The sequence below is a fragment of the Stegostoma tigrinum genome, chromosome 7 (assembly GCF_030684315.1).
Source record: "Stegostoma tigrinum isolate sSteTig4 chromosome 7, sSteTig4.hap1, whole genome shotgun sequence".
Lineage (NCBI taxonomy): Eukaryota > Metazoa > Chordata > Chondrichthyes > Orectolobiformes > Stegostomatidae > Stegostoma > Stegostoma tigrinum.
In genome coordinates, this window is record NC_081360.1 from 64,650,984 (window position 1) to 64,668,192 (window position 17,209).

At 42.1% G+C, this 17,209-nt stretch overlaps 1 protein-coding gene across 2 annotated transcripts in view; it reads left to right on the forward strand.

The window, feature by feature from the left end:
- nostrin (nitric oxide synthase trafficking) overlaps positions 1-17,209 on the forward strand; it is a 56,311-nt gene that overhangs the window by 702 nt on the left and 38,400 nt on the right. For both annotated transcript variants that reach the window (XM_048534873.2, XM_048534874.2), the window contains exons 2-3: positions 9,904-9,989; positions 13,847-13,930. In XM_048534873.2, the coding sequence (XP_048390830.1) occupies positions 9,904-9,989; positions 13,847-13,930 (170 nt within the window). The remainder of the gene's footprint in view (positions 1-9,903; positions 9,990-13,846; positions 13,931-17,209) is intronic.

A 17,209-nucleotide genomic window follows, 5' to 3' on the forward strand; every position in this document is an offset into this window, starting at 1 on the left:
ATTTTGACCCAGCCACAGTACAAGAACGGTGATATATTCATAAGTCAGGTTGAGAAGGGAACTTGCAGGTGGTGGTGTTCCCATGTATCTGTTGTCCTTGTCCTTCTATGTGGAAGTGGTCATGGGTTTGGAAAATGCTGTCTAATGATCTATGGTGAATTTCTGAGGAGCATATTAGAGATGGTACACCTCGCTAGAAAATGTCAGTGGTGAAGGGAGTGACTACTTTTGTGATGCCAAAGAACCAGGCTGCTTTAGCCTCAGTGATGTCGAACTTCTTGAGTGTTGTTGGAGCTGCACTCATCTGGAAAGTGAAGATTATTCCATCAGACTCCTGACACATGCATTGAAGATGCTGAACAGGGTTGAGGGAAGGAGGAGATGAGTTCTTGTTGCAGGATTCCTCTGACGTGCCTGTATAGCTACAGCATCTATACAGCCAATATAGTTCATTTTCCGATCAATACTAACCCCAGGATATTGATAGTAGGAGTTTCAGTGATGATAATGCAGGCGAATACCATGTGATGGTTTCATTCTTTGTTGGAGCTGGCACTTATCTGGTGCAAATGGTCCTTGCCATTTTTCAGTCTAAACCCAGATCACGTTCAATTTCAACAAAGACTGCTGCAGAATCTGGGGAGCTGCAAATGGTGCTGAACATTTGTGCAATCCGCAGTAACTATCGTCATTTTTGCTCTTATGATGGAAAACAGGTCATTGATGAAATGGCTGGAGATAATTGGGTCTAGGACATTACCCTGAGGTACTACTCCAGAAATATTGTGCTGAACTGAATGAATACCCAGTTGAGGGGTCTAGCATTTGTGCTCCTGAGATGCAGCTTGGCCTACTGTGTTCATCCAGCCTCACATTTTATTATCTTGGAATTCTCCAGCATCTGCAGTTCCCATTATCACAAATTCAACCTGGCTTGTGTTTACCCCATCGATCTACTCGCGATAGTTAAGTGATAGAAGGGACAACAATATTATCAATAATCAGTTCAGCAATGCTTGTGGCCTCCTTCAAACGTGAATAAAAGACCTCAATTTCAGAAGTAAGGTAACAGTAACTACCCTCGTCTCTGATGAAGGGTCTAGGCCCGAAACGTCAGCCTTTGTGCTCCTGAGATGCTGTTTGGCCTGCTGTGTTCATCCAGCCTCACATTTTATTATCCAGGTTGAATTTGTTCTACCTTTTGTATACTGGACATAGTTGGACAATGCTCACATTTTCAGATGGATGCAAGTAGAACAGCCTGGCAATGGATGTAACGGATTCTGGCTCACATCTTCGGCATTATTGCCAGAATGTTGTAAGGACATATAATCTTTGCAGTATTGTGTGCTTTTGAATGATCCTTGATATCACATAGAGTGAATTGAATTTTCTGTGAGGCTGGAAACCTACATCAGTTTTATGGAAGGATGGAATCTATCAGGGCTTTATATTGAAAAAAAAATAACCTGGTCAAAGAGTTCATATTGTTTATGACATTTAGGTTTTGTCACAAGCCTAGATTTATGTTTGAAACATTTGCAAAAATGATGCACAAGGGAACACCCGTAAATGTTTTTCGTGTGGAATTCAGATCACTTTAAGATACAGTACAGCAGAATATTAGCACTAAGGGACCGCATTGGCTATGCAAGTAGTGTTAACACATGGTTTGATAATTGGTTGAGAGGTTGAGGATAGAGGATTTTTAAAAATTTGTTCACGGGAAGCGGGCATCACTGGCCTCTTTGACTGTCAAGCTGTTACAAGTCAACTACATTGCTGTGGCATTGGAGTAAAGTGTAGACCAGACCAGATAAGGATGAGTGTTTGCCTCTGCTAAAAGCAATTAGTGAACTGGATAGATTTTTATGACAATTGACGATGGTGGATGGTCATCATTGGGCTAGAATTTTTGTACAGATTTGTATTGATTTCACATTTTGCCATCTGCCAAGGTATCATTTGAACCCCGTGTCTGTTCTGGATTAGTAGTCCAGTGCCATTCCTAGTACATCAGTGCCTCCCCTGCAGTCTTCATGACAGAATCTGATAGTTGGGGCTCAATTTTGCTTAAAGGTAGGTTGGAGAAGGTGAGCTGCGCACGGGAACTCGGCAGAATGGCCGGACCTGATTAACTTATTTTATGCCTCCCCAGACTGTTGGGATGTGTGACTTTAGCACCAGACTGCAGCTGGGAAGAGGACAGAAGGAAGTGGGAAATTGGAGTCTGGAGGGTACAGGTGAAGGGTGCGTGGAGATAAAAGGTTAAGACGTGGATAGGTAGGGGTGTGTGTGTGTGTGTGTGTGTGTGTGTGTGCAGCTCAGGGGGGACATGAAGCATTGCAGTTGGTGGGGTGTGAAAAGTCAAAGCTAAGAGGTGCATGAGGGATTGTAGATGACTGAGTGGAATGTTAGAGCCCTACATGGAGAGTTTGGTGCAAGATCAGAAGGATTGGGGGTTTAGTGACACAGGGATATTTGGGTTTAGCAGATTTCCCAAAGCTTAAAATTCTGGACCTAGAAGAACCCCCAAGGCTTTGAGTTCTGAATCCAACAGTTCTCATCCTATTTTGCTGGTGTTTTCGTTTGTGGTGCAGGAATTTTGGTTGGCCTTATATCAAGGCGAAATTGACTGGCTTCTAATAACATTTAAATTGTCACTCTCCCTCCTGGGAGGGGACTGATTACCTGTCCCCATTAAAACTGAAAGTAGACAGATTGTAATTGGGACTCTGATTTTAAGTTAACCTCTCAAATCCATTGTGTTTTGGAGGTTAAAAATTTCCTGTTGTTTCCCGGGGATCTGTTCTGGGCAAAACCAAAACACAGAGAACTATGGATACTGTAAATCAGAGACAAAAACAGAATGTGCTTGCAAAGCTCAGCAGATCTCGCATCATCTGTGACAAGAAATCAGAGTTAATGTTTCATGTTGAGTGACACTTGCTTGGCAATTCTGTTCTGGGCATCAGGTCTTGAGTACCTTATGAGAGATATGGTTATCATATGAGTAGATACATTATTGAAACATACAAGGTTTTTAAGGGGCTTGACATTGCTAAGGAAAGGTTGTTTTCCCGCACGGGCAAGTCTAGGACCAAAGACATTGTCTCAAATAAAGCAGCCACCCTTTAAGTCATGGATGAGGATGGCCTTTCTCTCTGAGGATAGTGGATCTGTGGAATTCTTTACCACAGAAGGTTAACTAGGTTTGATTGTCAAGTATATTCAAGGATGTCATCAACAGATTTTTAATTAGTAAGGGAGCCAAGGGTTATGAGTAGAAGACAGGAAAGTGGAGTCAAGAATTATCAGATCAGCCATGATCTTGTTGAATGTTGGAGCAGACTCAGTAGGCTGAATGGCCTACTTCTCTTACATCTTGTGATCTTACTTTTTTAATGACTTGTATGAAGCAATAAAATAATTTGAATCCAAATTTACAAATTATACTTAGGAGGAGTTATAAATTGTGTAGATGAAATCAGGCACTTACAAATGGGAGTAGACAGATTAATTAAATAGGCAAAACCATGGCAGATGATGTTTAATATCAGAACGTGTGAGTTGATCCACTTTGGATCCAAGAAAGGCAAATTGAAAACTTTCTTAATTACAAAATACAGTAAAAGTTGTGGAGGAGGAAAGTGATTTGAATTTACAGCTATATAACTTATGAAAAACCAGTGCACAAATGCAAAAAATTACCCAAGAAGGATAATGCAATGTTCACATTTGCTTTGAGGATGATGGTTTAAGGGGGAGGGGGGTGATGTTTCAGTTTTACTGAGTTTAAATCCATTTCCATCTGTTGTATTGCACTGAGTGTGTTAGTTACCACACTGCATATTGATCTGGGGGGGGGGGGGGGGTGCGGGGAGGAGACTTAAAGGAATAAATTAGGTGGACTGGTTGAATAAACTGAGTTTAAAGAATATGGAGTGATCTAACTGAGGTGCTTAAATAAAAAGATTTGATACAGCAGAAATTTGATTCCTTTATTGGGGAAAATACAGATCAGTTTTTTTAAAATTAGAGCTAGATTGTTTCGGAATGAAATTTGAGGATAATATTCCACACAAGAGGCAGTAGAAATATAGGATTCTGTCTCTCAAAAGGCTGTGGAATAGGATCAGTTGAAAAACTAAGTACCAATTTTTATTGTGGGTGGCGTTGGTACAATGGTAATTGTGCTGGACTAGAAAGCCAAAGGCCTTAGACTAATGTTATGAAGACTTGTGTTTAAATTCCATTATGGTGATTGGTGGAATATAAATTTAATTAGTAAACCTAGAATGCTAACAAGAACTAGTTTAGTTAATGGTGTCATGAAAACACCATTTTTGTTATGAAAACCATCTGGTTCATTATTATTCTTTCATTAAGGAAATCTGTCTCCGTTAGATCCAGGAATATAGAGATGGATGAGTCTCACATTGATCAAAAACAAAGTTGCTGGAAAAGTTCAGCAGGTGTGGCAGCATCTGTGAAGGAGAAAATGTCTCATATGGATGCTTGGAAGGCTATTGGAGAGGATTCTTGGAGATAGGATTTGTGTGTGTTTGGCCTAATTAGGGTAAATCATCATAGCTGTTTGCAAGGCAAGTCATGTCTTATTAACTTCATTAATTATTTTGAGAAGGTGATGAAGGTAGAGCAGTTGATGATGTGTCTATGGATTTTAGTAAGGCTTTTGACAAGGTCTCTCACAGTAGACTCATTGAGAAGATTAAGATGCAGAGGATCCACAGTCAGTTGGCCACTTGGATTCAGAATTGGCTTGCCCATAGAATACAGAGGTTGGTAGTGGAAGGATGTTTTTTTGGCTGGAGGTCTAGGACGAGCACTGTTCCACAGGCATCCATACTGGGACCTCTGGTGTTTGTGATTTTTATGAACGTCTTTGATGAAAACAGAAGTGGATGGGTTAGAAGAACACAGCAGATCAGGTAGCATCAGAGAAACAGGAGAGTCAATACTTTGGGTTGGGACCCTTCATCATAACGAGGAAAGGGAAAGGGACCTGGGAAATAAATAGTGGGAGGAGAGGTGGGGCTGGGGCAGGGTGAGATGGTGATAGGAGGATGCAGGTAGGGAGTAGTGGGAAGTGTGGGGCAGATAGGTAGGAAAGAAAATGGGCATGTTGTTTCAGGTCAAGGAGGCAAGGATGTGGGGGAGGGTTGGATGTGGGATGAGGCTGGGGGTGGGGAGAGTTTCAAACTGGTGAATTCTGCCTTGAGGCCATTGGGCTGTAGGCTCCCAAAGCGGCATATTGCTCCTCCAGTTTGTGTGTGACGGCACTGTAACACTGGAGGAGGCCCAGGATGGACATGTTCCCAAGGGAATGGGAGGGGGAGTGAAAATGATTAGCAACCAGAAGGTGTTGCCGTTTATTGTGTACAGAGCACAGATGCTCTATGAAACAGTCCCTGCGTCCGTGCTTGGTCTTGCCAATGTAGAGGAAGCTGCAGAGGTAGCAACAGACACAGTAGATCAAGTTGGAGCATGTATAGTGAATCCCTGTCAAATATGGAAAGTTTATCTTGGGCCTTGGATGGAGGTGAGGGGGTGGGGTGAGGGTGTTGGTGGCGAGGTGTAGAGATAGGTGTGGCACCTCCTATGGTTGCAGGGTAAGATGCTGGGTGTGGTGGGGTTAGTGGGGCGTCTGCCACCGCCGTCGACGACGTCACTTCCGCTTCCACCTATGTTACCATCCCCTTACAATTATTCAATCCCGAGACAGTCTCTGTCCCTACTCACAGCTCCAGCTCCACACCCTACCCCAACCCTAAGCCCTGCCGGACATTCACCATGCACCAGCAACTCCCTCCACCACCCCCACTTCCAGACCTCTCCCTCGTTAAGGACAAATGGTTAGCCCTCAGCAAAGGACTCAGATTTGTACCCCAGCACTCCCACACCGACGAATTCCATACACACTTGGATGTTGAACTTTTTTGCGTGACCTCCGTCTCCATGCCTATTTCTTTGACCAAGAATCTAATCCACCCTCTGCCAACCCCTACTCCTGCCTCCAACACACACCATCCTCCTGAACACTACCACATGGCCTCCTACCCTCCCTCGACAGCTTCATCTCCACTTGACATTGTGAATTTGATCGCCTCAACCTCTCCACCCCTCTCATTCACTCCAACCTCATCGCCACAGAACGCACAGCCCTCGCTCCCTCCACTCCGACCCTAACCTCACCATCAAATCCACCAGTAAGAGGGGTGCTCAGTAGTGGTGCGGCGCACTGACATTTACATAGCCGAGAGGCGCCAACTCTCTGACACCTCCTCCTACCGCCCCTCCGATCATTACCCCACCCCTGACTATCCCAAGCCATCATCTCTCAGATCATTCATAACCACATCAGCTCAGGAACCCTCCCAGCAGCAGCCTCCAACTTCATCGTTCCCCAACCCGGCACCGCCCACTTCCATCTCCTTCCCAAAACCTACAAACCTGATTGCCCTGGCCAACCCATTGTCTCTGCCTACTCCTACCCTACTGAACTCATCTCCACTTACATTGACTCTGTCTTTAACAGCCCCCACCCTGGGTCCAGCAACTTCCCAGCTATGTTTGGGACACTACCCATACCCTTCATCTCCTCCAAGCCGTCCAATTCCCTGACCACCGAAACCTCATCTTCACATGGGCATCTAATGCCTATACACTTGTATACCCATGCAGATGACCTGAAAACCATCTGCTTCTTCCAGTCCCGCAGGCCCAACCAGTCCCCCTCTACCAACACCCTCATCCACCTAACTGAACTTGTCCTTACCTTAACAAACGTTTCCTTTTAACTGCTCTCACTTCTAACAAATTAAGGGAGTGACTATGAGCACCCGTATGGGTCCGAGCTATGTCTGCCTCTTCGTAGAGTACGTGGAACAGTCCCTCTATCGCTGTTACACTGTCACCATCCCTAAACTCTTCTTCTGCTACATCAATGACTATATCGGCGCTGTCTCATGCTCCTATGAGGAGCTTGAACAGTTCATCACCTTTACTAAAACCTTCCACCCCAACCTCAATTCACCTGGACCATCTCTGATACCTCTCTCTCCTTCCTGGACCTCTCTGTCTCCATCTCTGGTGACGGCCTCGAAACCAACATCTATTTTAAGCCCACCAACACCCATAGCTACCTAGACTACACCTCCTCTGACCCACTCTCCTGCAAGAATGTGATCCCCTACTCCCAATTCCTCCGCCATCGCTATGTCTGCTCCCAAGATGGGGCATTGCACTCCTGAACCTCCTAGATGTCCTCCTATTGCAAGGACCACAAACTCCTCTCTCTGTTATTCAAAAATGCCCGCAGCTGCATGTCTTGCGTTTCCTGCATTTCTGCCCTCAAACACGCTCCCCCCAACAAAAATAAGGACAGAGCCCCCCAGTCCTCACATACCACCTCACCAAACTGTGCATCCAGCATCCAGCATCTCAAAACCAATTTAGGAAAGGACAACAAATCAGCAGTGACCACATTGCATTTAAAAAAAAATGAAAAAGAGCATCCACCACGTGTGCCACCGACAATCTGACCCCAGCACCAAAGAGATGTTTCCTCCTCCCCTCCCATCTCCCTTTTGTAGGGATCACTCTCTCTGCGACTGCCTCATCTGCTCCACACTCCCCATTAACCCCACTAGCCCCAGCACCTTTCCCTGCAAATGAAGGAGATGCTACGCCTGCCCCTACACCTCCTCACCTTCACCCAAGGCCCAAAACAAACATTCTGTGTCTGACAGGGGTTCACCTGTACATCCTACAACTGGTCTACTGTATCCACTGCTACCAATGTTACCTCCTCTACATCACGAGACCAAATGCAGACTCAGGGACCAATTCATAGAGCATCGGTGCTCTGTACATCACTAATGACAACACCTTCCGGTCGCCAACATTTTAACTCCCCCCTCCCACTCCCTTGATAACATGTTCATCCTGGGCCTCTTCCAGTGCCACAATGATGCCATATGAAAACTGGAGGAGCAGCACCTCATATTCCACCCCAAGAGCCTACAGCCTGATGGCCTGAAAATAGAATTCACCTGGTTGAAAATTTCCCCACCCCTGGCCTCATCCCACGTCCAACCCTCCCTCTCATCCCTGTCTTCTTGACCTGACACAACCTAACCATCATCTTTCCCTACTACCCGCTCCACCCTTCTCACTGACTAATCCCCTCCACTCCCTTCCTGCACTCACCTATATCAATCCCACCTACCTTTCCCAGCCCCACCCCTCCTCTCTATTTATTTCCCAACTCCCTTCCTGCTCCCCAGTTCTGATGGATAGTCCCAACCTGAAATATCAACTTGCCTGCTCCTGTGATGCTGCCTGACCTGCTGTGTTCCTCCAGCTGCACACTGTATGGACTCTGAGTCCAGCATCTGCAGTTCTTGTTAAGTTTATCGATAGGTGGATGAGTAAAGTTTGCAGATGACACAAAGATACATGGGAGTTGTGGATAGTGTAAAAGGTTGTCAAAGAATACAGCGGGATATAGATCAGTTGCAGATATGGGCGGGGAAATGGCAGGTGGAGTTTAATCCCGGCAAGTATGAGATGTCGTGCTTTTGGAGATCAAACGTCAAGATAAAATATACAGTTAATGGCAGGATCCTGAACAGCATTGATATACAGAGTGATCTTGGGAGCCTTCGTCCATAGCTCCTTGAAAGTGAGCACGTAAACATTGTAAAGAAAGCATATGGCACGCTTGCATTTATTGGTCGGGGAATTGAGTACAAGAGTCAGGATGTCATGTAATTATAAAACTTTGGTTAGACTATGTTTAAAGTATTGTGTTCAGTTCTGGTTGCCACATTACAGGAAGGATGTGGAAGCTTTGGAAAGGAAGCAGAAGAGGTTTACCAGGATACTGCCCGGATTAGAGGGCAGGAGATACAAGGAAGAACTGCAAAAGGGTTGCTTTCTATGGAGAGACCGAGGCTGAGGGGAGGTCGAAGTTTATAAAATGATGAAATGCACAGGTAGGGTCGACAGTCAGAATCTTGTTTCGAGAGTTGATTTGCCTGATACTAGGGGGCATGCATTTAAGGTAAGAGGGGGAACGTTCAAAAGAGATGTGTAGGGCAAGTTTTATTTACAGAGTGTTGTGTGTGATTGGGGCATGTGAAGGGCTTTTAGATAAGTTCATGAATAAACAAGGAATGAAGGGATATGGACCATATGCAGGCAGAAGGGATTAGTTTAATTTGGCTCATGTTCAGCACAACATCATTGGCCGAAGAGCCTTTTTCTGTGCTGTACTGTTTTATGTCCTATGCTCTTGACTTCATCCACATTTAACTACGGCCCTGTAACAATATGGTTGACTCTTAAGTGCTGTCTGAAATGGCCTAGCAAGCCATTCAGTTCAAGGCTAATTTGGGAATGGACAACAAATCAGCAGTGACCACATCACATTTAAAAAAATTGAAAAAGGGATCTGCATCAAAGATAGGTAATGGAGTTGAAACATGTGTCAGCTATTATCTTAGATAATGGGAACTGCAGATGCTGGAGAATTCCAAGATAATAAAATGTGAGGCTGGATGAACACAGCAGGCCAAATGAGATGCTGCTTGGCCTGCTGTGTTCATCCAGCCTCACATTTTATCAGCTATTATCTTGTTGACTTGTAGAACAGGTTTAAGGCATTTAATGGCTTGCTACTGCCATGTTTCAAATAATAATACTGTAAAAAGATACTGAAATTCTATATGAGAAATAAGTGGGATAAATTGGTTTTATGTGCATTCTTTCGTCACTTCTGACAACATTAGTCCTGACTTATAAAATGAATACGTCTCCAATCATGTTTGGTAAAAGATGAAGGTGTGCAAATATTAACCGATTTTTGATTATTTTCAGCATGACCGAATGTATCAACATATCAAGACGTTTGCCAAAAATGGTGACAGTTACTGCAAAGAACTAATATCTGTCCTTCAGCAGAGGTACAGTGAATGCAATCTTAACTTAATGATCAGTGTTACAAAAATCTCAAAGTAATTTTGTTGTAAAAAATTACTTTCTAATCATTTCCTATCATGCAATATGAGTATGATCTTGAGTAAGTGAATCCGATCATTTTTCAATGAGATAAATAACAAATTTTAAAACTCAGTAAGACACTGTGAATCATTACGTTTGTGTGGGTGAGAAAAATAATTACTTAATCATTAAATAAAAGAATCATTAGTATTTGCTTGGGTAATTTTAAATGCAGTAGCTATGTCATTATTATTGCTTCATTTTAGAAATGATTTTTAGCATATGACGATGTATTAAAGCACTCTATTCAAAAATCGGTAAGATTTAATATGTTTTAGCTGCAATTTGTACTTGTTCTGGCTCCAGAATTAATCAATATGATATTCATGCGATGAATGATTTCATGTATGTTTACACCAAACAAATTCCAGTCATAATGCTAATGTTAGGCATTAAAAGATATTAAATAAATAATGTTTAAAATGTTGTAAAAACATTTTAGGACATGTCATTTTTGTCATAATGCAAGATTTCAGGCTGAGAAGTTAACAGTGATTGAAACATATTCAATTTCTCTCTATCAGAGAAACAACCTGTTTGTGTTAGGAGGTGCACTTCTTGTCATTGGTATGCTGCTCTGCGCCTGAAAGACTTGTGCATTGTTGATAGTGCCAAACCCTGCAGGAACCCAACTCCCGTACTCCCCCACTCCCCCATTCACTCAATTACTGACACTGGGAGGGCAGTGATGCTGGCTAATAAGCTGCTGCTCCCTTGTGGTTCTGTCTGTGCGTGCACACTGTGCCTGCTGTGGATTGCACATACACAGCAGTACAGTGCACATTTGGAACTATTCACAATGATCAGGCAGTTGAGATGGGAAATCTGGGGCAAACAGCACTCCTGGAAGCCTCCACTAGGATGGGAAGCCAAACTCTGCAACATTCTGGGAAAACCCAGGACGGGTGGAATCTTGAATGTCATTTGACTCCATTCTCACATCTGACAAATGTTAAAATTCAGTCCAAGGTATTTTTGTGCCTTTTAAAATCTGTAGTTCTTTTTCGAATGTGCGATGAGATTGATTGATTGTCTATGAAATCAACGCACCCCAGTGAAACGTGCTTCACTCTCAAATTTTATTTCCCTGAAATATTTCTCCATCACAGAGATACTTTTCATGAATTAGAACAGAAGTTGCTGGAAAAGCTCTGCAGGTCTGGCAGCATCGGTGAAGAGAAAATCAGAGTTAATGTTTCGGGTCTGGTGACCCTCCTTCAGAACGTAGGAAACCTAATAATGACAATCTTCTCCGTTTTTGCGGTCCTAAAATGTTCTCCCTTTCCCACCTAAGTGATTTATGACATCATCACATTGGGTTGCACTTAATGCAGCCCTCAGCATTAACCCTTTCAGAACTATTATTTTATGCAACACAGCAACACTTGGAATCCACAGTAATGATCCAGGAGCATGGAGCCCGGCAGTAGCCCAGAAGATTGAATCTGAATACTTCAGCAGTTAGAAAAAGTCTCGTTCCAACTTTTCACAGGCATTTATGAGTATTAATAAATGTAAAATTGCCTTGGTCCTCCTGTACATAGGGCTGCTCTCTCATTAGAAAGAAACAATTGGTGGGGGTTTAGTGACACCTCGGGCAAGAGGAAAGGTTGAGAAGGAGATTCCTTCATAGTAACTTTAGCTGTTGGGCGAATTGAACCCTCACTGTTGGCATCAATCTGCATTGCAAACCTACCATCCAGCCAACTGAGCTACCCGACCCTTTGAGTGTTCATATTGCTCAACAAAATTGAGACCGTGCCTAATGAACCCAATAAAATTCTTTGACGGAATCACTCAGAAGAGGATTAACAAATGCTGTGTGTATGAACTTTTGGAAGATGTGGCTGACATTATATTGTTATTTAAAATTGAAGTACAATGGTTAGACAAGAAACTGTGGACCAAATACCTTGCCAGGGAGCTTTGCTAGCGTCAATCAGGACAGTTTAAAATAGTATGGTGGGAGTGGGGGGAACCAGATCAGTCGGTCAGCGAGTGAAATGACTGAGGATGAGTCAGAAACTAAGACTAACAGGAAGAACAGATATGGAGAGGTTACAGAACACAGCAGGACTGGCAGTGTGAAGTGCATTTGTTTAACGTGAGGAGCACAACGGATAAAGCAGATTAATTTAGAGCTTGGATTAGTATATGTAACTTTGATGTTGTAGCTATATAGGGACTTGGTTGTGATGTTAATGTTCCAGGATTTAAATGCTTCAGGTGGAATAGAGAGAGATTTAAAAGTGATGATGGAGGTACATTTCTGATTCGGGAGAATATCACAACAGTACTGAGGGAGATCACTTTGGAGAGCTGATCCATTAAGGCTATATGATACAGCTCAGGAATAGGAAGGGTACAATCACTTTGATGGGATTGAACTACAGGCCTCCCAACAGTCAGCAGCTGATAGAGGAACAAATGTGTGGACAGATTATGGAAAGAGTTAAAAACAATGGGGTTATTGTGGTGGGTGAATTTATCTTGTCCAAGATTGACTAGGACTCCCTTAGTGGCAAGGGCTTAGATGGGGGAGAATTTATTTATTGTGTCCAGGAGGGTTTCTTTCAGTGGTTTCTAAATGGCTCATCTAGGGAAAGGGCCTTACTAGACATGGTATTGGGGAATGAGCCCGGCCAGGTGATCCAAATTTCATTGGAGGAGCATTTCAGGAATAGCGACCATAATTTCATATGCTTTAAATAATTTATGGATGAGGATAAGCGTAATCCTTGGGTGAAAGTACTAAATTGCGGGAAGGCTAACTAGGACAATATTAGGCAGGAACTGGGGAATGTAAATGGGAGGTGTCAGTTTGACAGTCGATCCACATCTGTCATGTGGGAATATTTTAAAGCCAGTTGATTAGAGTTCAGGACCAGCATGTTCCTGTGAGAATGAAGGATAACAATGGCAAGATTGCGTACTTAGTCAAAAAGAAAAGGAGGCTTTAGGAAATTTAAGGTTTAAAGAGAGCAGGAAAGAACTTAAATAAAGAGTTAAAAGAACTAAAAGGGGCCATGAAATGTCCTTGGCAAATAGGATTAAGGAAAATCCCAAGGTGTTTTATATGTGTATAAGGAGCAAGAGGGTAGCTAGGGAAAGGGTAGGTCCACGCAAGGACAAATGAGGGAAATTTTGCATGGAGCCAGAGGAAGTGATAGACCTTGCTCATCGTGGAAAATTACAAAGAAATGTAATTTAAGACAGGAAGATGGTGCAGATAATAAATATAGGTGTGCCTTTGCATTTGCTAGGCCTTATTTTTCTCTTGCTTATCAAGACCATTTGTGACATTTCTTGGGTCAATGACAGGATGACCTTCTAAGCTATGTTCATTCTTTGCCTGATCATTATCTCCATCCAAATTCTCCTCCCTTTCCCATGATACTTCCTCCACTTCCTGTCCCTGGATTCTATCCAGTATGTCATTATGCAAAATGCAATAGCTAAAGGCGGTTCAGGACATTTCTTTTGGGAGGTTTGTTTTTGCTGCAGTGTGTTTCAGGATAAAATTTAAGCTCAAGTGGGCGCACTTATCAGAACTGACAGATAAACCTGACAGTTTTGTACTGTTTCATTGCCTATGTTTCTGCTTCAAATAAAAGCGATTGTATGGCATTGCAGTTTTAAATATATTCAGTAAGAAGCAGGAACCCGTCTTTAAATAAGGGATAACTGTGCATCATTACAGTTTTGCCATTGCAGTAATCTATTATAAACTCATGACATTTAATTGTGTGTATTTTTTCAGAGCTGACCTAGAAAAGAAATATGGCAAAGGACTCTTGAGACTAGCAAACAAAATTACCAAAGCATCCAGCAACATAATTAAAAAGTAAGTAAAGTGTCTGAAGTTCAAGTTTCTACATTTAAATTTTAAAAAGTGCTGTCTGTCTAGTCTCCTATGGGAGAAATGGCACATCAAAAAAAAATCCAGGAATTTGTTAAATGAAGTGAAGATTTCTGCCTCCAGCAGCCTTCAGGGGTGGTGACTTCCAGATCACTAAGATACTCTGGTGACAAAGTTTCTTCTCCAATTACTTTCTAATCCCACCACCAAGTACTTAAAATCCCAAATATTGGCATATGAAAAATGGGTTCCACTTAATGGGGCATTGGTACCAGCATTGAGGAAAAAGTGTGTGTTATTGGATGGGCGTCATTTTAACCTTGCGTGGACCAGTGTCTTGGGAAATTCTGTAAATCAGATTATAAATGGAACTTAGTTGGGGAAGCCGTCAATTGAACGAAAGCTTGAAAAAAATCCGTAATTAAAATAAAGAAAAAAGGCACAGGGAAGAGACAAGCAATAATGTGTGACAGGACTGGCAAAATATTTAAGCAGAAGAGTACAGCAAAAATTTGAACCAGAATAAGTAATAAAGACTTAAATGGCAAACCTTTTATCAGGCTTTTTATCTGAATGTGTGCAGCTTTTGCAACAAGATAGATGAGTTGACAGCACAATTAGAAATAAATGAATATGATTTAATGGCTATTTCAGAGATGTGGTTGCAGGCTGCTAAGGACTGGGAATTCAATATTCAAGGGTATTTAATCTTCTGAAAAAAATAGACAAAAGGGAAAGGAGGTAGCATTGTTAATAAAAGGTGTCAGTGCAGTGGTGAGTAGTGATATAGGTACAACAGATTATGATGTAGTATCTGTGTGGAAATAAGGAATAGTGAGGGGAAGATATTATAGGTGGAAGTTGTCTATATGCTCTCAAGGATTGCATCACTGTAGGACAAAGCAATAATTGGAAAATAATGAAGGTAAAAAGAGCACTAAAATTGTTATTGGGGATTTTTATCTGTATCTTGACCAGACAAACCAGATGGGCAAGGGTATTGTGAAAGATGAATTTGTATTATGCGCAAGATTATTTCTTAGAGCTTTAGTTGCACAACCTACTGTGGAACAGGCTATAGCTGGCATGAAAGAGGAGTTGAAGCCTAGGACAGACAAGCCAATATAGCGTAGGCAAGAGGGGCTGATGGCCTTTTTCTTAGACTCTTAACACATTTCCCACTACATCTTCATTAGTGCTTTTTGAGAAAATGTCAAAATTTTACCCCATTGCTGCTTTATCTCCCAATAGCCTCTGATTATGTTCAACATTGCCACATTCAAATCATTTTTACACACAAGACCAAAATTAGACTGAAGTGTATTTGATTTTCAACTTCTCACTCAGCATAATACTGAGCAGCTCTGTCTATCTTACAGCAATACATGTTTATTTTTTAACATGCCATTTGGGAATCCTTTCTGAAAGTCTGTATCCATTGTTGGCACTTGTTTATCACTCGAGTCACCTAAAAAAAATGTATTGGCTAAGGTTTTGATGGAGCAGGATATGCTTGTTAGTTAGACTTGTTCAAACGTACATGTGTGTGTACTTGCATTTCCTGGAATTCCAAGCTGATAATGAGGCAGCAGAGAAAAGTTCTGTCTTTGTCACAAGTTATTGGCTAATTTATATTTTAGCAACAGCGTGTTTGTTCACATGCAGTTATATTTTCAGCAAACTCTGAGCCATTAATTACCTCAGCCCTGACTCGCCTTTATGAAATCTACACTTTCTTCAGTGAACATTTTTGAATGCTCGCTAATTTTAACTCGAGAATTCAAAGTCCTTGATCCAGGAAACAGAGCCAGGTCACAGTAAGGAAAACATCAAATTATAAATAACAAACTTCCAGGGAAACTAACTCAATTAATTCTTATGTAAACCAATGTGCACAATTCAATGTTACGATTTTTTCTGAAGAAGGGTCCTGATCCGAGATGTCAAGCTTTCCTGCTCCTTTGATGCTGCTTGGCCAGCTGTATTCATCCAGCTTCACACCATGTTATTGTACAATTCAATGTCTTATGTCTTATTTTTTCCAGTATAATCTTCAGATAAAGACATAGTTAATATCTTCATAGGCTTTGTGAAGATGGTTGGACCTAGGACACTGCTTAATGAACCCCAGCAGCAGTGTCCTGTGGCTGAGATGAATGATTGACCTCTTAGATCCGCAAATATCTTACTTTAGTGCTAGGAAATATTCCAGCCATGGAATAATTTCCCATGCTTCCGAATTCCTTCAGATCTGCTAGGATTCCTTATTGCCATTCTTTTTGGTCAAATGTTGCCTTGATGTTTGTCCCCCAGGCTGAACTTTACCCATTTCTTTGTCTGTTCAACTGTTGTTCTGTCTCTCTGGGCTTCATTTCCACCCATCTTTTATTCCTCCTGCCCCCCTCACCCCATCTTTAGCTTATAAATACCAATCTTTTCCATGCCACAGTCGGTTCTGAAGAATGGCCACTGGACTCAAAACATTAACTCTGTTTCGTCTCCACTGATGCTACCAGACTTGCTGAGTTTTCCCACCAATTTCTGTTTTTGTTTCTGATTTCCAGCATCTGGAGTTCTTTCCTTTTGCTTGATGTCTTTATGTTGCTTCGTCTCACTTCTGCAATTCCCATTTGTTGCCTATGTTTGGACCAAGGCTGAGAGGTCTGACAAAACCTGACTTAGAAAGAAGCCTAGAGTCAACATTGAGGATACCCTGGGCAACCATCTCCAATATTATATTTACTAGTTTGCTTCCACCTCCGATGGGCCAGTCATGATGTTCAGACGGGAAATGCCCAGGGATAGTGATGAAAGAAGCTGAGATTATGACCTTAGAGTCACTTTTTTTTTTCCTTTTTGTTTGACCTTGTCAGATTTGTAGAATATCTGCGTAGCTGGGTGGTGCTTTGTGTGTTCAGTATCTGGGTTGATGTATTTTTTTGTAATTCCACATGTTGTTTCAGCAAAGTTTTGGGAGAGAGATTTTTTTTTTGAACAACCTGTAATATCAAAGCAAATGAAACTTTTCCCCTCCAGTCAGCCTTCATTTAGAAGACCTCTGCAGAGTCCTTGCAGAGATGAAGTTCAGTCTTTGTGTTGAGGATGTCCTCCATTGTGTTGTGTGGCACAGCCACCATGCTAAATGGAATAAATTTTGAACAGATGTGATAATTCAATTCTGGGCATCCATGGGGCACAGTAGGCAATCTTCAGTATAACTGTATTCAACCTATAATCTGCAACATCATAGCACACTTTATCCCC